The sequence below is a fragment of the Protobothrops mucrosquamatus genome, unplaced genomic scaffold, assembly GCF_001527695.2.
Source record: "Protobothrops mucrosquamatus isolate PMUCROS unplaced genomic scaffold, P.Mucros_1.0 scaffold_107, whole genome shotgun sequence".
Taxonomy (NCBI): Eukaryota; Metazoa; Chordata; class Lepidosauria; order Squamata; family Viperidae; genus Protobothrops; species Protobothrops mucrosquamatus.
Genome location: NW_015386183.1, coordinates 174724 through 199454, shown reverse-complemented (window position 1 = coordinate 199454; position 24731 = coordinate 174724). Strand labels below are relative to the sequence as shown.

The 24731-nt window shown below is 35.1% G+C and overlaps 1 protein-coding gene across 1 annotated transcript in view; it reads right to left on the bottom strand.

The window, feature by feature from the left end:
- Nucleotides 1-1934: 1934 nt before the first annotated feature.
- Nucleotides 1935-24731, bottom strand: part of F5 (coagulation factor V) — a 39180-nt gene continuing 16383 nt past the window's right edge. Inside the window, exons 13-25 of the mRNA XM_029284135.1 lie at nucleotides 21339-23265; nucleotides 18174-18333; nucleotides 14701-14937; nucleotides 13908-14115; nucleotides 11819-11998; nucleotides 9988-10104; nucleotides 9524-9595; nucleotides 9078-9172; nucleotides 5906-6061; nucleotides 4844-4988; nucleotides 4475-4623; nucleotides 3387-3569; nucleotides 1935-2342 (exon numbers count right to left, since the gene is read on the bottom strand). Coding sequence (XP_029139968.1) covers nucleotides 2196-2342; nucleotides 3387-3569; nucleotides 4475-4623; nucleotides 4844-4988; nucleotides 5906-6061; nucleotides 9078-9172; nucleotides 9524-9595; nucleotides 9988-10104; nucleotides 11819-11998; nucleotides 13908-14115; nucleotides 14701-14937; nucleotides 18174-18333; nucleotides 21339-23265 — 3776 coding nt within the window. The 3' untranslated portion in view covers nucleotides 1935-2195. The remainder of the gene's footprint in view (nucleotides 2343-3386; nucleotides 3570-4474; nucleotides 4624-4843; nucleotides 4989-5905; nucleotides 6062-9077; nucleotides 9173-9523; nucleotides 9596-9987; nucleotides 10105-11818; nucleotides 11999-13907; nucleotides 14116-14700; nucleotides 14938-18173; nucleotides 18334-21338; nucleotides 23266-24731) is intronic.

The window sequence follows — 24731 nt, the reverse complement described above, 5'->3', positions numbered from 1 at the left end:
TCCACATGCCTTAAAATTGTCAAGGTTGAGAAACACTGCTTTAGGAGGATTGCATTTAGGGCTCTGGCATCAGTGGAACTAGTGGAGAAGAATGTTTCCTGGGCAGGGAATATATCACCGGGGGGGGGGGGGGTTATTACCAGTTAGACAACCAAACCAGTATCTAAAAGCGTGCTCAACCGCTGTTTTAGGAGCGTTTATTGCGATTACTTCTAGCTTTCCGCAGTCTTTAGTTCTCTGCCATGCTTTCTTCTCCTGTTCTCACAAGTGTAAGTCTGGTGTTGGGCAGATAGATGGAATCAACGATTGAAAGGAAGGAAGCCACGGTGGGCTCAGTTGAGATACGTCAGTCTGTACTCCATAGGTGATAGGAAGTGTGTGAGATCAAACGCTTAAGTCTAAATTTGACTTTCCCAGGGAAAAAGCAAGGCAGTCTGGTGAGATAATGTATGGAGGACTTTAACTTGGAATGTAAGAGGAATACATTTTACAGATCATGAGTGAATGAATGAATTATGAATCAATGAATGAACTTTTTAAATATACAGTAGATAGATATGGTATGTGTCTATGAAACTAAAGGAAAAGGAAAAATTGTAATAGATCTGAATGGAGGTGGTCTGATTTCCGGATATAGTTGGTGAATACATGTATGGAAGTTAAGGTGTAGGATTAACTATAAAGAAAGCAGCATAACCGGTGTGGTCAAATGCGTCAGTAATGAAATACTGCCTCATCACAACACATGCCTCACTCCCTTTTATATTCATTATTATAACATCACTTTATTTATTAGATTTTTATGCTGCCTTTATTACTTTATAAGTAACTCAAGGAGGCAAACACATAATTCTTATATTTTCTCCATGACAACAACCCTGTGACATTGGTTGGATTGAGAGAGACTCAAAGTCACCCAGTTGGCTTTCATGCCTGAGGTGGGACTGGAACTCAAGTCTCCTGGTTTCTAGGCCAGCACCTTAACCATTACACTAAACTGGCTCCAACTACTACTTTCATGAAAGCAGCAGAAGCTTCCAGTTGTCCATGAATGAAAGGGCTAAAATATATGATAGAATGTGAATGGAAATGACAATAAATATAATGAAATTATTTGCAAAGAAACTAAAGGAATGCTGAAAGGAGTACTAAATATAATCTCTATTGAAATGGAGGTGAAAGTTTGGAATTAGTGCTCAAGAAAAAATGATGAAAAGGTAGTAAACATTGTGAGAATGTTAAAAAGTCATAAACTCTACAGAAACTGGAGAAATGTTAAAATATGGAAATTAGCAAAAATAACCAGATGTGTTTGTTGAGGAATTATTGGGTATATATTATATATATTGGGTTTGGATATGTTTATCCTTGATTCATTGGAATTGGTTCATTTTTGGTAAATATTAGATAATTGAAATAAATCATTTTAATTGATTATATTAGTCACTTTGACTCCTTCTCCAGACCTAAGATTATTCATAGAGACTGTTGAAAAGCACCATTGATATCAGCATTTATACCTCTGATCTAACAGTTACTGTTGTCTGTCTTCATTAAAAGTTGCCTTTCAGCTCCTGATGATTTACATAGCTACATTCATATTTTTCAGTTTCAACTTCTGATGATTTACACAGCTGCATCCATATTTTTCCTAGCAACATTAAGTGGACCATTAAATGCCATTGCCTTCAATTTCCCAATCCATCTCATTGGCGTAGATGTTTCAGATGATCATCTATGTACTAACCAAGGTCAACCTGGTTTAACTTTCTAGAACAGCCAAGTTGAGCTAGAAGCTCTTAATCACTGAAATTTAATTAATGTAATATTTTCATTATATGCCCTCAAAAGAAAGTGCAACAAAAAAATTGAAATGAAATGTTTTCTATTTGAGAACAGGAAGACACAAGCAACATGAAACTGGCAAAAAATAAGATTTTATTGTGTTAGGATGTACGTTCAGGATTAAAGTGGCAGTAGAATTATCCATTGTAAAGTCACTTCAGTTGTGTTATTTTGATTCATATTTTCAAAGCTATTTGAAAGTTGTGGCTGAAAACCTTTTGAAAAGGATAGCTTTATTATGGTAATACTGTTTTATTATGCTTTTGTTTTGTTTCCTTTTAAAAACAGAGTTAGTATAAGAAAACCTGAAACACTGAAGTTGCTTGATTTGATAGTCTTCTGCGCAAGCCTTAAAACACATCACAACCAAACAGTTCTATCCGGAGTGCAATATATTGATTCCATGTTTTTGGGATGATACGAATGAACGTGGACAATATAGGTGGTTTGAAAAAGTGTTTGACTTGTCCATTACTGTTAATATTTCCTGTGAACACCTTAATATAAAACAAAAGAATGAATTAGCATCATATGCAAATGAATGAACATTTCAAATATAAATCCTCAAAATTCCCACAGAATGTCACCAGGAAAATGATTTTCTGTCTCAATTTATCTCAATTTTTGGGCTTGCAAAATTTAGATAAACCTATCAGGTTGCCTTATGATTTCAACTATTGTTTCATTATTTGAAATCAATGCTGTTATTGACTACCAATGTGCTTTGTCAAACTCATTCAAATTGAGATGCATGTATTGTCCTGACTGATGGCACGCTCCAAGTGCTTTTAATTGGAGAAATCTCATATTTGCTGGAATTCCAGGAAATTTTCAGCCATAGGGAAAAATAGGGGACATGATGATTACAGTCTTTCCAGGCCCTCTAGGGAAGGGAAAGGTTTCGTTAGATTTTTGGGTTGATGTACATTGCCATAATTTTCTCCTTTACTGAAAAATATGAGATTAAAAAAAAATTATGGTAGAATTTAACCATGCCTGAAAAGCAAGAGAAATCAAACTGATTTTGAGAATGTTTAGGAACTACCCTTTATGAAGCATTCCAGCATTGGCTTGTAGTTTTTACAGTAAGAATACTAGGGCTATGTCCCACAGGAGACATGAACTATAATTCACCTGTAATAAGACTCAATTATTATTCTGGCTTTTGAGCAGTGATCTTTTCAGGGAACTAATCGGCAAAATGATCTGCTAATCTGTCCCACTATTATCAACTGCTGCTCCATCTGTACCCTTTGGTTTCCTCTGAATTAATAAAGGGACCTCTGATGCCCACCTAATTACAAATCATTGTTCAGCAATTTAACAATGTACTCTGGCAAACTGTAGGAGCTGTAACAAAACCAAATTAGATAGTACAGAGTCACTAACTCCCAAAGATTAGATTAAAATCTATGAAAAGGGAAATTAAGATTTTTCAGCCTTATATATTCCCAACATAGTATCATACATATGGTAATAAAATAAGGTTGGAAGGTATAATTTAGGTAATCAAATTCATCAGTAAGATAAGTAATTGGTACCTTTTCCATGGAAGTGCAAACATCCAAATAAGGCTTCCATGTTGAATTGCCATCAGTATAATGGATGGAAAATGTTTTCACATACATTTCTGTAGACATTGATGTAGCTCCTTGAATTATTATGCTGGTTATTTTTGTAAGCTGTTGCAAATCAATTTGTAGCCACTGATCTTTGTTGTTTACCTAAAGGATTAATAAGGTTGACCTTATCATGCTACTCTTAGCAGTTGAACTCTAATTATCTACAACCTGCACTAATTGAGTCATATGGAAATGCACAGGAAATCTGAACTCATTAACATGTAAATTAAATGCTATTAAAAATCCAAGAGAACACATGAAGCCTACCTACCCTAAATTTAAACAACACAAATCCAAAAATGATCTCCAATTATATAGGACTTTAACTACTATAGAATTAATGGAATCTCTCCTCCCTCTGTTTTACTTTTCTTTCTTATAAAAATAGAACACATTTAATGCTCAGAACACAAATTTCTTCAAGGATGCTTCATGTATTAATTCTTGCAATATAATTTTTTCCCAATCAACAATTGTCAATGGAACAAATAGTCTCCTGGAGTTGTGGGAGCTCCATCGCTGGAGGTTTTCAAGAAAAGATTGGACAACTATTTGTCTGGAATAGAATAAGAACTGCCCTGAGCAGAAGGTCGATCAGAAGATCTCCAAGGTCCCTTCCAGCCTTATGATTATATGATTCCATGATTTCATGAATACAATAAGCAATCATTTAAAGACTCCTATATTATACAAGAATATCAATCAGAGAGACAATATTAACTGACATACAACTCTGAAACTGCTGCCATATAATTTGTGAAGTGACTTCACTAAGGAGAAATAAAAGTGTGGAAAGAAATATTAATTCTACGTAAATAACAATTCAGCATCATTCAAAATATACCAATCATATCAGCTGTGCTCTCTGTTCTCTCTTCTCTTTGATTGATACCACCAATTATTAGATGGAAACTACCTTAAGCATTTAATTTAATGGAAAAGTAAAATTAAAAAAATTCAACCAAGAAAAAAAATCAGGTAACTTAGTTTGTAGCTTTTGTTTTTACCTTTGGTTGCCAAGCATTTGTTCGCCCTTTCAGATTGAGTCGTGCAAGGGATGGTTCCCATGAACTCCACCACGTCTTCTTATAAGAAGAGGCTGTAATCTCTGAATTCTGGATAGCCCCACTTTCCATTCCCAATGGCATAGAGCACCCTGTTGTAAATACATATCCTTGTTAGATTTTTCTATTGCTATCATATTCAGGAAAAAATACCAGCAGGCTTGGAATTATATTTCTACAGATAGTTTGATCAAGTAATTTAATCTCCCCCCCAAAAAAATATTCATTGTTTGTATAAAATCTCATTTCTCTCGCACTTTCAATGTTTCTCCTCATTTGATAGTATGTGCCAAACGTCTCTTCATGTCTTACCTTCAACTTCACAACCCAACAGTTCAATGCGGAAAGTAGGTCTATTGTAGAACTTGGTTGGATGCAGCCTAATATATCTGGCAATAATAGGAGGATCAATGTGGTTGTCTTTTACTTGGGTACCATCTGAATTACCCTCAAAAAGCTGAGGAAAAAGAAGTCCAAATTCCATAAATTATGTCTCATCTTTTAAAAATATAAATTATTTTTAAATATTTGCATCTGGAAAATTAAAATGCATTTGAGCTTACTCAGTTTTAATCAATTATTGGTTTTCAGTGAGGTTGCACATCAAAACAAGCACTGAATTATTTCAGTGAGAATTGAGGATCAGAAAGTTTCATATTGCAAGAGTTCTGTTATATTTATTTGCTTTATTTTCTTGGTGTTTGTTTATAGCTTACAACTGTTCTCTCCATTTTTCCTGTCAAACACAATGTATTTCAGTCTTTGATATGCATATGTATAATATTTTCAGATTCATATTCCTCATTGTAACATGTAATCTGCCTAGTGTTCACCACAAATAATTTGGTGTTTAAAATAGCAATGATACATCATCTGTAAACAAAGTACACAGGTTTTCTTGTCCACACTAAACACACCTCTAATGTCACCACAATCATTCTTTATATATTTGCCCATAAAAATATTACACTACATTAAATCACATCTGTTGTTCCCAGCTACAATTCCCTTTTAATAATTTCTTTTATTATTTACAAGTTAAAAGAAGGAAGAGAAGAAATTACCTTTCCACAATTTACATTCTTACCCACCCACCAATTAAATATTTTCCAGTTTTTGCATCTCTGTTTCTCATGCAAAATTAATCTGGATTTAGAAACCTACTTCCTTAAAAAGAAAACAAGTGAAAAAAGGACAAGATAGTAAATAAAACATGTTTGTATTAGTTTAAGAGATGTATAGAGAATATATAATTTTAATACTATTCTTTTTCATATATTAAAATTTGAAAGGGTAAAAACTCTTAGCATTACTTCTACATATTTTCAAGCAGAAAAGAAGAATTAGGATTTCAGATAGAAGAAACGTGCAAACCATTTGTGTTTTGGGATGTTTTCCTTTAAAAGCAATCCACTTTCGCCCATCTTTACTGTAGGTAACAAAATATTCCACAGTATACAAATTTTTCAGTAGTTGCATGGCTCCTTGGGTCTGAACACCTGTGATGACAACTTGTCTTTGTAGGTCTACCTATACAATAACAACAAAAATTATGAATCTATAGTACAGTACCTCAGTTTCATTTCTTCAGTTAAAAGGTATTCTGTACTATACTGGATGGAAATACAGGATTGGTTCAAGAAATCTGTCTCACATAAATGGAATTTTATCACTTTTCTATCAATTTAACAAACTGAAGGTTGAAATCTAGTTCATCTTTGATGGTAGAAGAACATCCTCTCTAATTTAAGCCAATGTACAGCATAGAACACAAATAGTATGGTCTATACTAATCTGCCCTGTAGTCTTTGCCATCCGTTGTCTAAGATTACTATCATTCTCAACCTAAAAGCAGACCAACCAGAATGCTCTTGATTTGACATATAGTGATATGAAACTGGATTCATATATGACACTAAGCCATAGTGTGTCAAATTTTGTATTCTTTTAATTGCTAAACCATTGCAATCTCATTTTTAAAATAGCATGTTCAGTGGTGGGATTCAGATATGTGAACAACTGGTTCTCTATGTTGATGCTGCTTCCGGAAGTCCATTCTGGGCCTGGGCATCAAAAAATTAGCTACCGGTTCTGCCGAAGTGGTGTGAACCGGCTGAATCCCACCACTGAGCATGTATGAACCTAGCAAATTATAGTTTAGCACAATGTAGGAACCACATATAAAACTGATTGTGTATATGAAATAATATGCAGAACCTGAATATCTTTGTAGCAGTCATGTTTCCTTTCACAAAGAAAATCAAAATAATATATGTATTATTTATGCAAATTAAAATATAACACTCTTATATTATTTTATAGCTCTGATAAGTATTTGCAGAGCTAACAAGGAAATAGACTAGACCAGACATGTCAAACTCGCGACGTCACATGACGTTGCGCAACGTATCGGAACAGTTTTGCCATTGCTGGCAATGAGGTGGGCGCGGCTTCCGGATGACGCATCTGGCCCGCGGGCTGGCAGTTTGTCACCCCTGGAATAGACCAATAGACTAAATAAGTAAATGACTAACTGATTATGGTCAGGGCTATAGAGATGAATGTAATGAAATTAAGTATATATCAAAGATTTTGCTTTCAAACTCATCTGCTTTCCCAAGTGGGAAATCAATTTTCAAATATTCCTTATCCTGTATATTTAATTCACAATCTCCCCTAATCTAAGGTGACAAAAGTAACATTTTAATATTAAAATGTTAATATTCTTAATGTCTCAAGAATAACAGTGCATTCCAAGATAATTTCCACAACCAAATCACATTGTGGTATTGCAATAAACTGTGGTATCAGTGACAATAGGTTCATTGTAAAAAAAAGGATCATTACAGAACAAAACAGAGATCAGCCATTTCAAAAACTGCATCTTGTTTCTATACACAGAAAAGCATTTACTTGCTTTTAGCTTGGCTTATTAATTCCATGCCTGAGTGAATAGGATAAAAATTAACTTCCCTAGAATTAAATTCCTTAAATGAGAGTAAATTTAGTATCTCTAAAATCATATTAAAATTGCATTTAAAAATTTAATAATACTAAAAATCAGGTTAAAATTAGAGGAATGTGTCACTTTTACAGTAAGAAAAGAGTCCAATATAGGTTCTAATCAGTTCTTTAAACACTGAGATGATATATCTTACACAGCCTAAACCTGAATCTTTCTCTTTCTGTAATCATTTAAAACTAAAAAATAGGAGCTGGTCTTTTGAGCAGTGATATCAGTCTCTGTTCTACATTCACTATGTCATGGCACCTGCTCATAGTCCTCGCTTAGCAACCACAATTAGGCCTAAAACTCCATTGCTAAGCATCATGGTTGCTAAGCAAAAATCCCATAATTACAATGGCCATATGACATCAATTTAATTTGCCCATTAAGCAAGACATCGTGTGACTACAACTTGCAATTTTATTGCCAGCTTCTCTATTGACTCTATTTGTCGGAAGCCAGTTATGAAGTGCACAAAAAGCATTCACGTAATTCCAGGACACTGTGACACTCAGAAACCCCCACCACTTAAGAAACACCTGAAGGTCAATCATGTGACGATGGGGACACTGCACTGGTCATCAGCCAAGGACTAGTTGTAAAATTACTTTTTCATTGCCATTGTAACTGAGAAAGTCACTAGGTAGGGCAATCATTAAGCAAGAACTTAATTTTCAACTCTAATGCAAGATGTCTTTTAGATGCTTGTGTCTTTTCTAACCTTATGAATGCGATGGATGGAAATTAGTTTTTCTGCCTTTTTGTACCCATCTTTTTATCTATATCCATTATCAGTTTAAAAATCCAAGAGTGATCTTCACAATATTGTTGAGAGCCTCTGGATCAAAATGAGTGAAGGAACAAAAAAATAAGGCTGTGGTTGGTGCTTAATATTATGAACCCAATTTAAAAGTTATGCATGATCTTTAAAAAAAAAACAAATTGCAGATATTTAAATAGAAATGATAAAAGGAATTTAATTATCCTGGTATTTGTTGGAAGACAGTTCTTACCTTCCAGATAGTTGTTTCTTTCAGAGAAGAGGAATCACAAAGAACAGAACTATTTTTGACTTGATATTAGCCAGTAAGGAAGATAGAGGCCGTGTCCCTTATTTCTAAACCACAATATTTTTTAATCTGTGTTCCTATGAAAGTTAGTTCTGATACAGTTAAGAGCAGATGTCAAAAATTAGTTACCACAACTGTTAACATTAGGAACAGGTGGAAACCATTCCTCCTGCCCAGAAGAGAGAAAATTCAGACCCATTACATAGGTGGAAGTAAAAGGGCAAGAATACAAAGATTGATTTCACTATAATTTGGGCTTGTATTTGATATCTAGCCATGTCCAGAATTCTGTAGTTAGCCTCATTCCTTTTTACTAAACTTCTTGTCTGAGTTTAGTATTCTTGGATGCCTGCTCTCTTGAGCTTCTATTTCTAATGCTGAGAGAAGCCTGAGATTCCTCAGCCCATGCATGCAATAAGCTTAAGTCATCTTAGTTAGGGTTTTCCCCCTTATGTATCTTAATTCATACTTGGATCCATGGATGCTCATTTTCCTTCTTTACGATGCTCCAAGCATTATATTTTCCAGCATTATTCAGTCTTGCTAGGTTAGGTTCCCAATATCCTGTACAGAAATATGGAAAAGACAGAAAAAAATATTGGAAATTATCGATTATCAAGTGACTATTATAAAAGAACTGGAACCAAGAAGCAGAAAGAAAAAAATCTGAAAATGTTCCCAAAAATATATTGCATACTGTATGCTAGATATTGAGGGCCCAGTACATATTAATAATTAGTGTTCTTTTCCCTGCCCTCTTGTTATTACGAGACAATTATTTTTAGCACCATAAAAATAAAATGAAAACATGCCTCACGTATAATTTAATGAAGTTCATTAGAGCCACACAATATAGTAGATGAACTTATAGATATAGGATTTCCAAATAACAAGATTTTTGACATGACAACCTACCAACATGACCTGAAGCACTGATTTGTGAATCTTGTATTATCCCACTTGCCAGACCCATTGGTAATTTACAATCTGCAGAGGGAGAAAGAGACAGCATGGAGGTGTTTTATTAGCTTTTCCTAAATTCTGGCATTAAACAGAGTACTATTTATTAAACCCAACAGGAGAAAAAGATATGGTTGCTATGCTGTTGTACCTATCTTAGGTATGCCCAGCTAGGAAGAGGCAAAGACAAGCAGATTATGTAGTAATGATTTTAAAATATGACGCGTGCCTTCTCTCAAATCCTGAAAATATTTCCAATGCCTGCTAAATAGGGAATGTGCCACTGATGTAATCTACATGCTATCTATGCAAACAAAAAATCCTGGGATCTCAGAATTGATCCCCACCACTTTTTGTGTGTCACAAACTTGTAGTGAAGATATGTGCCTTGTAGAATTAGTATGGTTAAGCTCCGTTACCTTTATCAATGACAGTAAAGAGAGCCTGCATTCCTCTTTCCTGATATTCACCAACTTCTGTTTCTAAAAGCCATGTGCCAATTTTGGATGGTTTCATTTTGATCGTGGTGAATGAACCTTGAAAGCAGAAAGGAAACATGTTAATTTTTAAAATAGGTTTAAATTCCTAGAATTTGAGTCATGTGGTAATATGCTGAGTAGAATAGCATGTTAAACATAACCAGAAATTAGATGGCAAACAGATTTATACTTAAAGTTAATGGAACAAAAGTTATGGAACAAACCATTGGTTGATAGAAGAAGAAAGTCATTGAATTTGGGAAACATCTGTGTTACAGTAAGAGTTTTACAGCACTTATCCCTTAAATATTTTCAGTCTTTCAACATTGGACTGGAGATCTTGTAAGAATGAGAACTGGAGCTCTATACAGTCCTAAATCCTAATTTATTAGTTTATCTATTTATAAAAGGTTTATTTTACAGCATAAGCAAGCAAACAAGCCTCTCTCCCTCCTATTCACATGAATATATTGTCCCATAGGCAGCCATCAAACCTGGTCAGAGCTCAAGTATTCTGTGAATGTTTTTATGATTATTATTTCCCATATACGAGGGCAATTCAGAAATAAACCTCTGTTTGGTTATCAATGACAGACTCTCGCAGATACGGAACTTTTATTATACACATTAGAAAACTACAACATTACTTTTTGACATAATCACCATTCATATTGAGGCACTTATCATAAGGTCTTACAAGGTTTGAAATTCCTTAGTAGTAGTCGCTTGGTGCCAAATCTGGGCTTTAGGGGCAAGTGATCAAAAACGTCCCAATGGAACTGCTTCAAAAGTTTTTGGGTGCATTTAGCAGTGTGTGGGCGGGCATTATCGTGAACCAACACCACACCGGAAGTCAGCATGCCCCGGTGCTTGTTATGGATGGCTCGTCTGAGTTTTTGTAATGTTTCACAGTAGACTTCTGAACTGATGGTCAAACCACGCTCCATGAACTTCACTAGTAGTATTCCTTTGGCATCTTCACATTTGGTGGGATTTTTTTATGGCAGAGTTCATTTTCAATTGATCTAGTGGACAAGTCAACTGCAACACAACCTTCTCCTTCCACTCCTTATTGCCTACTGCGCATGGCGCCATAGGACGGACGTCGCTATCCCTACCTATTTCTCACACCTCAAACGGATTTTTATTTCCAAATTGCCCTTGTACGTGAGAAGTTTTGTATTGCTAGCCATAATTCTCTCAGATTATCTAGATGGAAAATTGAATGTCTTAGCATATCTCTGAAGCTACTGGAATCAAAATTCATTGTAAATTTACAATGAACAAATTTCATTGCATACAATTTTAATAATGCATACATTGAGTAATGGCCACTATGTACATCATAAAGAAAATGTATCTTACAAAAGGTAAGGTGCTGTTATTTTGCACATTTCACTATTTCAGAAGTTTAAACATTTGTGTTAATGCTATTAACATTCCAATATACTGCAGGCTGTATAATGCTTCTTTAAGAGAATACTTAAATGAAGAGTAACAGTGTTATATAACTGATGCTATTATATTTAAACAATATCCTATTTCCCTTAAGATCAGTTACAACTTGAAATGCATTGTGCATTCCACACTGTTGTTACATTTATTTCCCATATTTATTTTGTTCAACTCAAGAAGTTATACATAATATTCTTACCTCCTGTATGGCTAACATATTTTAATGAATGCTTTATATCTATATTCAGTGCAAGTAGTTAGAAATGTTTCAAGTCATTTCAGCAAGAAACAGGTGTATGTATCTGAATTTATTTACCAGGAAGAAGAGGAAGGACCCCAAGTTGATTATCTTCCCTTCCCTCTTCAGTGAATGTCTGACCATGAAAATGAACAACATGGATGTCTTTGGGTCCACCCATGTTCAGCAAATGCCAGTGGACATTTTCATCTTTGTACATCTTCAAGCCTTGCAACTGGTAGGAGATTCCATTGATTGCTAAAAAATAAAAATATGACCAGATTAAACAAAAAGCATTGCAGTTCAGTTTAATATAGCAGGCATCAGATTAAAAATGTTTAATATGGAAACTCAATAGCATTGTGAGGATTTGGGGGAAAACTTCTCTTTTTTCTCCTAGTTCTCATTAAGATTACAACTGCTTTTAAATATAGTAGTGCAAGGAGAGATGGAAAAAGATATTTATTTTTTAACTGCTTCGTTCACAAATAACCAGCAAATATTGGTCTTAATAAAATATAAAAAAGACCATTCAAAATAAGACAGACTAAAACAAAATAAATAAAGTTAGGCACTGTAATACCAGAAAGATGTATGCCAAATTTATCTTGCATTTTTGCAGTTACATGTAGCCATCTTCTAAGCTTCTAAAGATTATGATATAGCCAAATTTGGATATTCCAGTTGAAGTAGATATATAGTTTAAATATGTATTTTATTAAAGGAAATTATACAAAGCTTCTTCTTGAACAAACAGTTGTGAAAATCTTGATTTTGACTGACTAGAAGACCTAGAAGGTCTCTTCCAACTGTTATTCTGTTATTTGAGAATTGTGACACAGCCATAGAAAGGAAGAGAAATAACTGAGAAACCAATTTAGACTTGAATAGCTCCACAGATGTTTGTGCTACAGATTCTGGATTAAAAGGAGGAAGACCCAGATTCTAGTACATTCACTCACACCACTATGCAAGCTTTGAGCCAGTCATTCTGGCAGCCCAACATACCTCAACAGTTGTTATCAGAGTAAAATAGATCTTATGCTGTGCTTTGATATAACTATCTATAAAATAAAAATGCTATGCTAATATAGTTGTGTTAATAAAAAACTTTTACTGAAAATCTCAGTCACAGAACTCTTAATATTTGGGAGCTTTATCATTATTAGTTGGATTCCACCTTTTGTATAGGAGTTAATGGAGCACGGTGGCTCACATGGCTAGCCCAGCTTCAAGACCCAAATGTTGTCGTGGGGCATAGTTGAGCTCCTGTCTTTCACTTTAGCTCCTGCCGGGAACAGGAAGGGAGCCCCCAAGCAGGCATACCGCAGGCAACGGTGATGTCACCGGCTAATCCTTTCAACCCGTAAGTGCTTCGGTACTTCTGACACAAATGCTATGCTATAGGAGTTCAAGGCACCATTCATAGCAATCCCTTCTGTCCCTACCCTCCATATCTACCCAGTAGGATAGGGTGAGCTAAGAGAGAGGGAGTGTGCCAAAGTCATCTTTAGGAATCAAAGATGTATTTTTTTGTGCTTCTCTTCAAATAGCATCTCTGTAATTTTATTTAAAAAGAGAACAAGGGTAATGATAGAATCTAAGAAATGGAAAAGAATCTGATCTGTATACTTAATGTAGTTTTAAAGTTGTTTTATTTAGGATACAAAGACTAGAAGAGAAAGCAAAATCTAATAGATTTAATATTAACACAAGCAATCAGTTAACAATTGAGTTGATTGTTTTAATAATGGATAAATACAGGTCTGTGCTATTATTAGGATAAGGAAAATAGAAAAAAATATAAATGTAATTCTTATATTCTTAAGAGCCGTGATGGCACAGTGGTTAGAATGCAGTATTGCAGGCGAATTCTGCATTACACTGCCAGGAGTTCGATCCTGATCGGCTCAAGGTTGATTCATCCTTTCATCCTTCTAAGGTCAGTAAAATAAGGACCCAGATTGTTGGGGGCAATATGGTGACCCTATAAACTGCTTAGAGAGTGCTGTAAAGCACTATGAAGCGGTATATAAGTCTAAGTGCTAGTTCTATTGCTATATACATAAAGATAACATGAGTAGACAATCCTATTATGTTGTCATTAGCATGAAAATGATTTATTGCAACTGGAAATCTTATACAAGAGAAATGAAAATATTTCTACCAGGAAATGTGTGGCGAGATTGGATTCCTACAAGTTTCTCTGCACGCGTCCTTTTGTCAGATTTTTCAAAATACCAGCTTCTCTCCTCATCAAAGACCATAAAAAGCAGGACAAATTCCCTTATGTCTATTGGCCTGTTGTACTTGTCAATTGTGCCTTTCTGGCAGATCAAAATAGGTCCAATCAAACCAGAGTGAATATCTTTTTCCTGCAAAGTATATTTTAATATGATTTATTTTTCAAGTTAAAAAAGAAACACAAAATGATATTACTAAAATGAACATTTAGTAATAGCATCTAATTAAAGGTAAAAATAATTAACACAAACCCAATATGAAAAATAATTATTTGACAATACAAACAAGCATATGTATATTTAATCTTAAAGAAAAATAAACATGAATATTCAATCAATATTTCTATAAAAAACAATATATGTACTAAGAGATTATCTGATTGGGAAAATGTTATTAATATAGCTACTAAATGGTGATGAAATTTGATTCCATTTCTCCTTCATTAGAGGTTTCAAAACTATTTGGCCTACAAAAAAATGGTCAAAATCTAGGGAAACATATACAAAACCTCAATACATGGCCCTATAATCAATGCTGAAAAAATAAACAGAAATCGTTCTTTTTCATGAAAGGAATTGCAAATCTAAGATAAAACTAAGAAGCAAAATGCATATGCTAGAAGATAGATAAGCATATATACTTCTTTAAGGTTAAATAAAGGCATTATATGATTGTTAGGTTTTCTTTTTAAAAATATTCTATGACATTTATCTTACCGGATATACACCAGAGTAATAGGCCCATGATTTACATATTTGGTTTTTGTCTGTTGGTCCTGACCGTTTGGTGACATGCCAGACATACGTGTATGTGCCGTTTGGCATGATTGCATCATCCTTTTTGAAAAACTCAGGAGACTGGTCATCATAGCTTCTGCCTTCAGAAGATTTCTCATAAAGAAGGCCATGAGCATGAAGTGAGTATGGTCTAGAGGCCTTATTTCTGAACTGAATCTAGAGAGTTGAACAGTCAAAGATTAATAGGGAGGTTAAAAAAAAACTATGTCCAGAAAGTTTCAAACATTTGCAGTTTTGTAGCCTCGTCCAGAGATTGTAGGGTATTTCAAAGGACCATGGCATACACCGAAGCTGCAAATAAGTTATTTTATCAAATGTGATTATACAGTATACTTACATTTCTTTTTTATTTAATTTTATTTTTATTATTTTTTGCTTATTCTGTATATGCTCAAAATGACCAATCAGGATAAACAAACGTCCAATCAGCAACCAACAACACAAAGCAACCAATTAGTATCAGGCATAAACAATCGATCAAAGACTAACCCTTACCAACTTGCACAGTTGAAAACCATCTCAGCTGAACAGCAATTAGAAATCTGGACACCTGGCTATAAAATCAGGAGCCCAATAAGTTCCTGCTCAATTGTCTATGATCTACATAGCAGACCACCTTGCCTTTGAAGATGCCAATTACATTTGTTGGCGAAATATCAGGAAATCTGTTGTCTACATTATAGTCACTAAACTCTGAAGCGCAACACTATCAAATAGATACCGACTAGGAAAGCCTACATCAATATATACTGCTCACAAAAATAAAGGGAACTCAAACCCCTTCAGTTCCATGGTAAAATGTTCCCTTTATTTTTTTGAGCAGTATATTAAATCCAATTTATTTTTTTCTTTGGATCCTGCCACATAAATCCATGTGTGACCCCAAAACAGTTTATGTATCTCATATATTGCATACACATGTTATTAGTTTCACTGGATCTCTATATACAGTATATACCAGCGGTTCTCTTGGATACCCAGCGCTGGGGTAAACCCCAGCTAGCTGGTAAAGTGCCCCCAGTGGTTCGTTCCGACAGACGGTAAAAAAAGGGAAAAGGCCGCCCACGGAATGGAGGGAACTCGACCCGGTCGACCACCAGCCGGACGAGGCAGAGACGGCGAACGGTCGATGCGGAGCCGGCCGCGTCCCCCGCCTTGGTACGTACACTGGTGCTCCCGGGCAGGGAAAGTCCTTGACTTATGACCGGTTGGGTAGTCCTCGACTTACGATCGGTTTAGTCCTTGACTTACGACCAGTTTAGTCCTCGACTTACGACCAGTTTAGTCCTCAACTTACGACCGGTTGGGGGTCGTGGCATTAAAAAGGTTGAGAACCACTGGTATATACAAAACTATTCTATACAGGTAGTTCTCATTTAAGGACCACTTATTCAGCCAGCATTCAAACTGAAATGGTAATCCTTGTAATAGCAACCATTACAGCATCCCCACAATAACATGATTATAATTCAGGTATTTGGCAATTGGCTCGCAATTACAACATCACAGGGATGTTCATGTAATTGCCATTTGCAACCTTCACTGCCAGCTTCTGACAAGCAAAGTCAGTGAGGAAACTGAAACAAGGTTGCAAGTGGTGACCACATGCTCTTAATGACAGTATAGGATTTGCCCAATGACACAACCATGGACTGCCAGAACTGTCAGAACTGCATTCACTAAGAAGTAGAGTCATATGATATCACATTTTATGACCAAATCTCTTAGCAACAGAAATTCCAGTCTCAATTACTGTTGTTAACCAAGGACTGTACAAGATTGACTCAGAATATTATTCAGACAGTACTGAAAATATCTGATATTATATTGTACTTCTGTATCACCATACACAATAGAAGTGAATTGAATTTCCTGAGTGTTGAACTTCTGTAGGCTCAGGGAATGCAGGATTTGCAAAAGTACAAAAAATATTGAAAGTTTATGACATAACTTGGGAGAAAGGAGAGAGAAAGAGAATACAATATCTTAAATATTTAAACATTCAAACAAACAATATTTAAATATTGTTGTAAATCTCATACGCATAAAATAAATTAGAGTACGTTTAATTTATTATTTTCTATTTTGCTAGATAGATACATCCAGATTGTATAAAAATATGCTGATACACCTTTGCAAGCCTCCTAGAGTTAAAGGCCTGTTCTGACAGTTCTTCCTTTTTACATCTAACACAGTGTTTCTCAACCTTGACAATTTTAAGGCTACACCTGAAGTTGAGGGTCTTAAGGTGTCGGTCGTTACGACCGACACCTTAAGACCCTCAACTTCAGGTGTACGGAATTTTAACAGTTCCAACTCTTTGTGACGAGATTGCACAGACAACGTGAGGTCGTTTACGAAGGGAGGAGGAAGGGGTCCCGAAGGACTTCTGATATATCCTGACTCAAACTGGTGTCCAAGTTTCAAAGTTCAAAGCACTTCAAAGAAAAAGGAGTCTCTGAGGAAAGCTCAGAATTCCTGTAACAGAATAGATCTGTGAAAAAGAGAAAAGAAGCTCAGACCCCCAGCTTCTTACATTTCAAAATTTGTTTCCCGTACGCTAGTTGGCCCAATTTCTGTTGGTGCTCATCCCAGATAATGTGAAAAGCATTGATTTGATTCCAGTACTGTCCATGGTAAATGTGTGTTACATCCTTTGTATAAATAATTTAATTACTTAACATATAGTTGTAAGACACAAAAATTTGGAACCGGCTTTTTAGAATCAAGATCACGTGAAGTATTAATACCACTTTACAATGCCTTGGTAAGGTCACACTTGGAATACTGCATCCAGTTTTGGTCACCACAATGTAAAAAAGATGTTGAGACTCTAGAAAGAGTACAGAGAAGAGCAACAAAGATGATTAGGGGACTGGAGGCTAAAACATATAAGGAACGGTTGCTGGAATTGGGTATGTCTAGTTTAACAAAGAGAAGGACGAGGGGGGACATGATAGCAGTATTCCAATATCTCAGGGGTTGCCACAAAGAAGAGGGAGTCAAGCTATTTTCCAAAGCGCCTGAAGGCAGGACAAGGAACAACGGATGGAAACTAACCAAGGAGAGAAGCAACCTAGAACTAAGGAGAAACTTCCTGACAGTTAGAACAATTAATCAATGGAATAGCCTGCCTCCAGAAGCGGTGAATGCTCCAACACTGGAAGTTTTTAAGAAGAAACTGGACAGCCATTTGTCCAAAATGGTATAGGGTTTCCTGCCTGAGCAGGGGGTTGGACTAGATGACCTCCAAGGTCCCTTCCAACTTTATCATTATTATTATTATTAATCTGAAATTGATTCCGTTTATTGTAGTTCAAACATTTTTCATGTTTAATGTTGTTAAAAATCCAAAGTACTCTTTTATTAAAATATTGTGAACATAGACTTACTTGAATTACATCATCCATCTCAGCCCTAATGAGAGGACCCAGTAGACCAAGTTGTTCTTCATATTCTCCTCCAGTTCTAGGTGTCTGGAAAGTATCATCAAGATAACTTCGGAAAATAGCTTTTTTGAATGTGGTCCTGGTTACGCGATTTCTCACTGTACTAAGGATATGGAAGATTTGGGGAGGAAAAAAACTGAATTTTTAAAAATTTGCATTAACTATATATTAAGTACTTGTAGCTGTAGAAAGAAAAATGGCAGAATAATAATGAAAAAAAACATATCAAAGCTATTATTTGAATTATGACATTCATTGTATTGTCATAATATGGTTTAGAAAAATCTAAATTTAACACACTATAGTTGGTCAGCTAGAGGTCTAGATTGGATCTGGCATTTTTGTCCACCTACTTCCCTAGGGTGTGGAATGGGCAGATGTTTATTATTATTGTTGTTGTTGGTCGCATAGTCAGCCAGATGTTTAGATTGAATTTTGCATTTTTGTCCATTTCTTATTAATATTATGGTTCATCACACTATCAGTCAGATGTTTAGACTGGATTTGGCATTTTATTAGTATTATTATATTTTGTCTTAATGTATTATCTGAACCCAGCCATTATAATTTATAAATCACAGGTTATGAATTATTATGAGTTGTATGAACCCAGCCAATTGCAAACCATTATTATCAGGTTCATTGTCACCAGTGACATGCTCAGATGGCTTCATTGTTGAACTGACTGTTCATATCTTCTCTTTGCCTGGGTTTGTATGTTTATTTTTATAATATTTATCTTTTAATGTGGATTTTTATTTTGTATATGTTCTTTTTATCCGTTCTTTTATTTGATTGTTATATGCCACTCAGAGTCACTTTGTGTGAGCTATACAAATTTGATAAATAAATCATTATATTATTCAGTAATGGGTAAGGAATTTAGGAGTTACTGTCACATGTACAGAGCTTCTTTAGGTTTAGTAGCAGGATCCGTGGTTTGGGCATGCCTGTGTGTGTTGTTCTCTATTTCTGTTTGAATAGTAACCTCCATGCTTCTGCAGATTCTTCAGTTTCAAATTTAGTTCTTTGACTAACAAAGAGGGCTCCTCTTTGATAAACATAAACAAGAATCCTAGCTAGAGACAATAGCCTGTTCCTCTTATTTGTGAATGTTTAATATCAAAAAAATATTGAATTGATATTTAGTTGTTTTCTTTTTCTTAATGCTAGAAATTAATAAACACCTTTATTAAACTTACACAAAATGATTAATATCTCATTCTTCTATGAACTAAAAACAGATTTACACAATTGACTGACTTTTATTTAGAGAACAGTTGTACCATGCTTACATGAAAACTTTTTCCCACTGTGTTTGATAGGTGCATTATCTTCCTACCTAGTGCTATCTGAAAATATATTAGACTGTTAGGGCCCAAGGTGATTTTGAAGATAATAGAAATTAACGTCCTGCCAATTTACAAGGATCTTGTCAGTATGACATCATGTCAAAAAGTTGTCCAGCCTAATTTAACTCTTAATAGAACTCTTAGTTATTTAACCAGCTGAAATAATTCCAAAGCAAAACAAAAATCTTATCTCTTGAAGTAATCTATTTGTTATTAAACAACTAATTGAAAGGTTCCCCTAATTTTTATCTGAAATTTGCTTCACTATTATTCCCACCTGGTTTTCAGTCCAACCAATCATTACTCTGGCAAAAGAACAGGAGCTGATAAATGAGTAAACCATGACTCTCCTACAATCAGCGCACAGTTTTCCTTCAGACACAAGGAAATGGAACCAAGTTCTGGGTAATGGCATCAAGTATAATGTAATATTCCACACTCATGGAGAAAATCTTATTTTTCTGCTTCCAGAAGCTCCAGATTATGATATTACCTCACTGATAGGCGGTGTCATAATCTCTTATCAGATCTGCACTCCTATTTGGAGGTCCCCTAGCTGACTGATTAATTATCAATTATGTCATTGAATTGGTGGTTGACTCTCATGACCACATAGATTTTCTCCATGAGAAGTACACCAACCACCAATATAACAGTCCATCTACCTTGTAATCATTTTAACTTTTTTTTTCATCTTTCCCAGCATTAGTGTCTTCTCCCAAGAACTAAGTCTTTGTGTAATGTGTTTGAAGTAGGATAATTTGAGTCTGGTCATTTGTTATTTCCATTCCATTCCTGACTTTGCCAAGGACAGCCACTGCCATGCTGCTGCTATACTGCCTTTTTTGTTTTCTCCTTAATGTAGCTTGTATCTGTACTTCGGTCTGAGCACAAAACCACTGGAGAAATTGGATATAATAAAGCTTATGGCTACCTCTTTGCAACTTCTTATTTTTTTTAACAAATCTAATGAAACTTGCATATGAAAATATATCTTTTTCTTAATGTTTTCTTTCCTTTAAACATATTTATCTTTTCCTGCTTTCCAGTTCAGATTATTCTGTTTTCTTTTTGGCTGGGATCATACAATAGTTTATAAATTATAGTGCCTGGATTCATAAAACACTGTTGTGGTTTTTACATATCGGGGTTTGGGGCTTCTTCAGAATTAGCTCTACTGTGTTCCCATGCCATTTGTGTTTGGCTGCTGAGCAGTTAATTTCTAACTCAATTCCAAATTCCAAAAAAACAATACCAAAACACAAATACTAAAACAGGGTATATTTTCATGATACGCTATCCAAAAACTTCAGTTAAAACATATACCCTATGATCATAATACTCATCAATTTTTAAACAAGTAGTTCAGTAAAACTGTTTCGAGTTTATAGAAAATAGAATTTTCAATCTACAACAAACCTTAATTACATTTTGTTTTATAAATTAAAATGAGTTGTGCTGGATTTAGATGACACCAAAAACATAAGATTTTGGAAAGGCTTTGGCGTGAATGATATTGAAAAGAATCTTGGAAATCATTATTCCAGGTTAGAGTCCATAATTCTATATTTGTTATCTTTCTGTGGTAACATCTGAACAGTCCAGTTCTTCATACCTGGCTCAAGTTTTAATAGCATTTCTTTATAACAATTACAGCTTGTTCATGGCTTAGAGATTCTTTAACATTTTAGTATGTCATTGTTAAACCGGCAATATGAAATTGAACAATAATTAAAAATAAATAATTCAGTCAAACCTTTTTCTGAAGGGTGAGTAGTCCCACAACACTTCTTCTGCTGCAATGTAGTACTTCCTTATATTTCCTCGGTTGATAGTACGTAGGTAGCGTCCAGCTATGTCATCAGGATTACGTGCACTATTACTGTCAAGTCTAGAATCTGTGGTATATGGATTATCATAATACATTAACTCATATTCAAATGAACCACTGCTACTCTCATCATTGTCTATATTAGCTATATCATATTCCTGATAGTCACCATCTTCCACTGGAAGACCTATTGTAACAATTGGCTTATCGTGTTTTTGTGTTAATTTGGCCTCATTTAGCAAATTTGTGTGGTTGGGTTTATTGGAAAGTTGAGAGCTGTTGAGATTTCCAGGTAGGACTAGAGGCTTGGAAGTCCTTGGAGTTAAAACATTTGGCTTTTTTTTCTTCCGTTGGACTTTTAAAAAAGGTCGAGATATATTGACAGAGCAGTTCTCATCTTTCTGAGCTTCATATTTATTATTAATTCCTGGTTGGCCCAATTCAACTTGACCGTTATAGTTATATGTTTTCTCTTTTCTTTTGCCAGGGAACATGGCATTTTCTTGATAAAATGAGGCATTTCTGCTGCTGTTGTGGAATTTATTGTCAGCATCATTAGTGATATTGTCACTTTCTTTCTTGTGGACAACATTCCATTCCATGTCTGTGTTTTTAGGGAGGCATTTCTTTCTCTGGTGATATGAACTTTTGTGAATTTTTGTAATCTTTGAAATTGTTGTAGAAACAAAATTATCTAATGTGGCATCTGAAGTCAAATTTTCAGACTGTGGCATTATAGAAGGTACTGAAACAAGATTTGACTTAGATCTATTGTTTTCCACTGTTTCTTTATCAGCTGAAGTTATATTTGTTATAACTTTGGCAAACTCAACATTTGCTGCTACTATTTCTCCTTCTTTATAATCATAATCATATGAAAAGTAATTGGCTTTTGAGTTATCTAAGGTAGAATCATTTTCTGTACTAGAAAGAAATTTTGTGTCCTCACTTGTAATGTTGAAAGCAGAAATATTTCTTTTTTGTTGTACATGAAAGAGTAGAGCATACATCTCTTTAAGAGCATGCAAAGTTGCCTCTGTCAAAACTTGTCTTTCTCTCTTTTTATCCCAAATATCTTTTTCAAATGTATTTTCTTTTTGCTCCTTCATGGAAGAGATTATTTCAAGGGACATTAAATCTTCTATATCTTTGCTCTGGAGTTCTCTATCTGTTTTTAAATATTCAGCAGCAAGCATTTGTTTGTAGCTATCTGAAATCTGAGTAATATTCTCTTCATTTTGGCTTTTCTTAGATAGCAAGATGCCAATCACTGCAGTGATATTTGAAATTAAAATTTCTCCTGCTGAAGATGTATAATTAGCATAGATTGTCTCAGATGCAGTTACACAAGAATTATTTTGAGTTCTCAGTTCTTCATTATCATGCAGAGTATCACAGCTCTTTGTTGACACTAGATGAGATACATCACCAGATACATCACCAGAAGTATAGGCATCTTCTTGTATAGCTAGAGCTGTGAGATTCAATTCTTCTTCTTCAGCAACTGACCCATTAAATGATCGAAGGCCAAGCATGGAAGCTATCATTAGTTGTTCTTCATAATCCTCCTCCTGTTCCTTGCTTGATTCTTCTTGACTATCTTCTCCATCGAAAAATCCATATTCTTTTGCTATGTCATCTGTTTCTGTGTCTGATACTACACTTCTTTGGTCCTTTTCTTTCTTTTCTATTACTGGTACTTCTGAAGAGCCAAAACTGACAACGTTGGCAAGAATATCATCATCATCCTCTTCCTCCTTTTCATCTCCATCATCGTAATTGGCATCCAGAAATCTCAGTCTCATGCCATTGCTCATCTCACGGGAACCCCATGATGACAGAAGCCAGGTACCTACAAATGCAAAATAATTCATAATAGATAGATTTATTGTGTTTCATAGTTTGCTTATACTTAATTACTGATGTTAGTTCTGCAGTCCATTAACAATGTTAGTATATAGACTAAATTAGTATGGTAAATCCAAATTGACTAGGACAGGGGTTCCTAACTGGAGGTGCTCGCACCGCTTGGGGGTGCAAGACAATATTCCAGGGGGTGCAAAAACTTGGGTTTTCAAAATTATAGTGTATATGCATAATTCGTTGCTGTTATTTCAAACTTTTGTAAGGGGTGCGAGAATATATCAGAAGCATTCTAGGGGTGCAGGGTGTAGAAAAGGTTGGGAGCCGCTGCACTAGGAATTGTGAGAGACATCCAGAATAACTGGAGGATACTAGGCTAGGAAGGGCTTTCTAACATACTATGGCAATATAACACATACAAAAAAAAATAGAGCTATAAACACAACAATCACAAACATATGATACCCATTACTCCCTTAAAGACAGGAGTGGGCAAGCTGAGGCTTCAGAACTGCATATAGCCCTGATTTTTCTTTTCCTTTTAAGCTTTACTATTGTTTCATTTTGAGGAAAGATATAAACTCTATAGTTAGACATTATATCAGTATGGAACTACTTATTATTATACAGAATAACCTAGCTGCCCTTCTCCTTTTCTTCAAGCTCAAAGTTGGATGTCTTTACAACTCTGTGCATCTCTTGGCTATAAAGGACTTACTAAGAACAGACTGAGACTAAAATTGAACATGAAGCTGTTGTTGATTCCAGGAGCTAGACTTTGGAACTTTGCTGTCATATGTGATCTGGACAGATTCAGATTCTGAATCTTAAGGTTCATATTCACAACTTGGACATTATTCCTGAATCGTGATAATGTAAAACCAGAGTACACATAGTAAGTTGTATGTTTCAGCTGATAAACCAGGCACGTCATTCATGGAGAATGATCTGGCATCATTGATACATGCACTGATAACCACAAGGTTGGATTATGAAATAAATTCTTTGGAGGGGGTTTGGAAACTCCACTGGCCTGGAATTCAGCAATACAGGAGATAAATGACACAGAGCACCATTTTGAAACACTTGCACTGGCAACTGACCATTTCTCAGGTTTAATTCAAAGTGCTACTATAGTAGCATATACAAGGCTCAGGCCCAAATTACCATATTGTCTACTGCATGCTCAATTGATCATCTTGTGTGCCACAAATATATTTCATATAAATAACTAATTCTACCTTCTCCATAGTAGATCATATACTCTGAGGTCGCCCCCTTGCCTCCTCTCCCCTTGTAAGAGTTTAGGAGAAGGCTTGAAACATATCATAAACTCAAGTCTTTCAGCACTTTGGAAATGTTGTGGTCATGGTTTTTAAAATGTTTTTTCTTCAAATTATTAGACTAAATGTTTTTGTCAATAGATATTTGTAAGCTCCCATAAAATGGAACTGA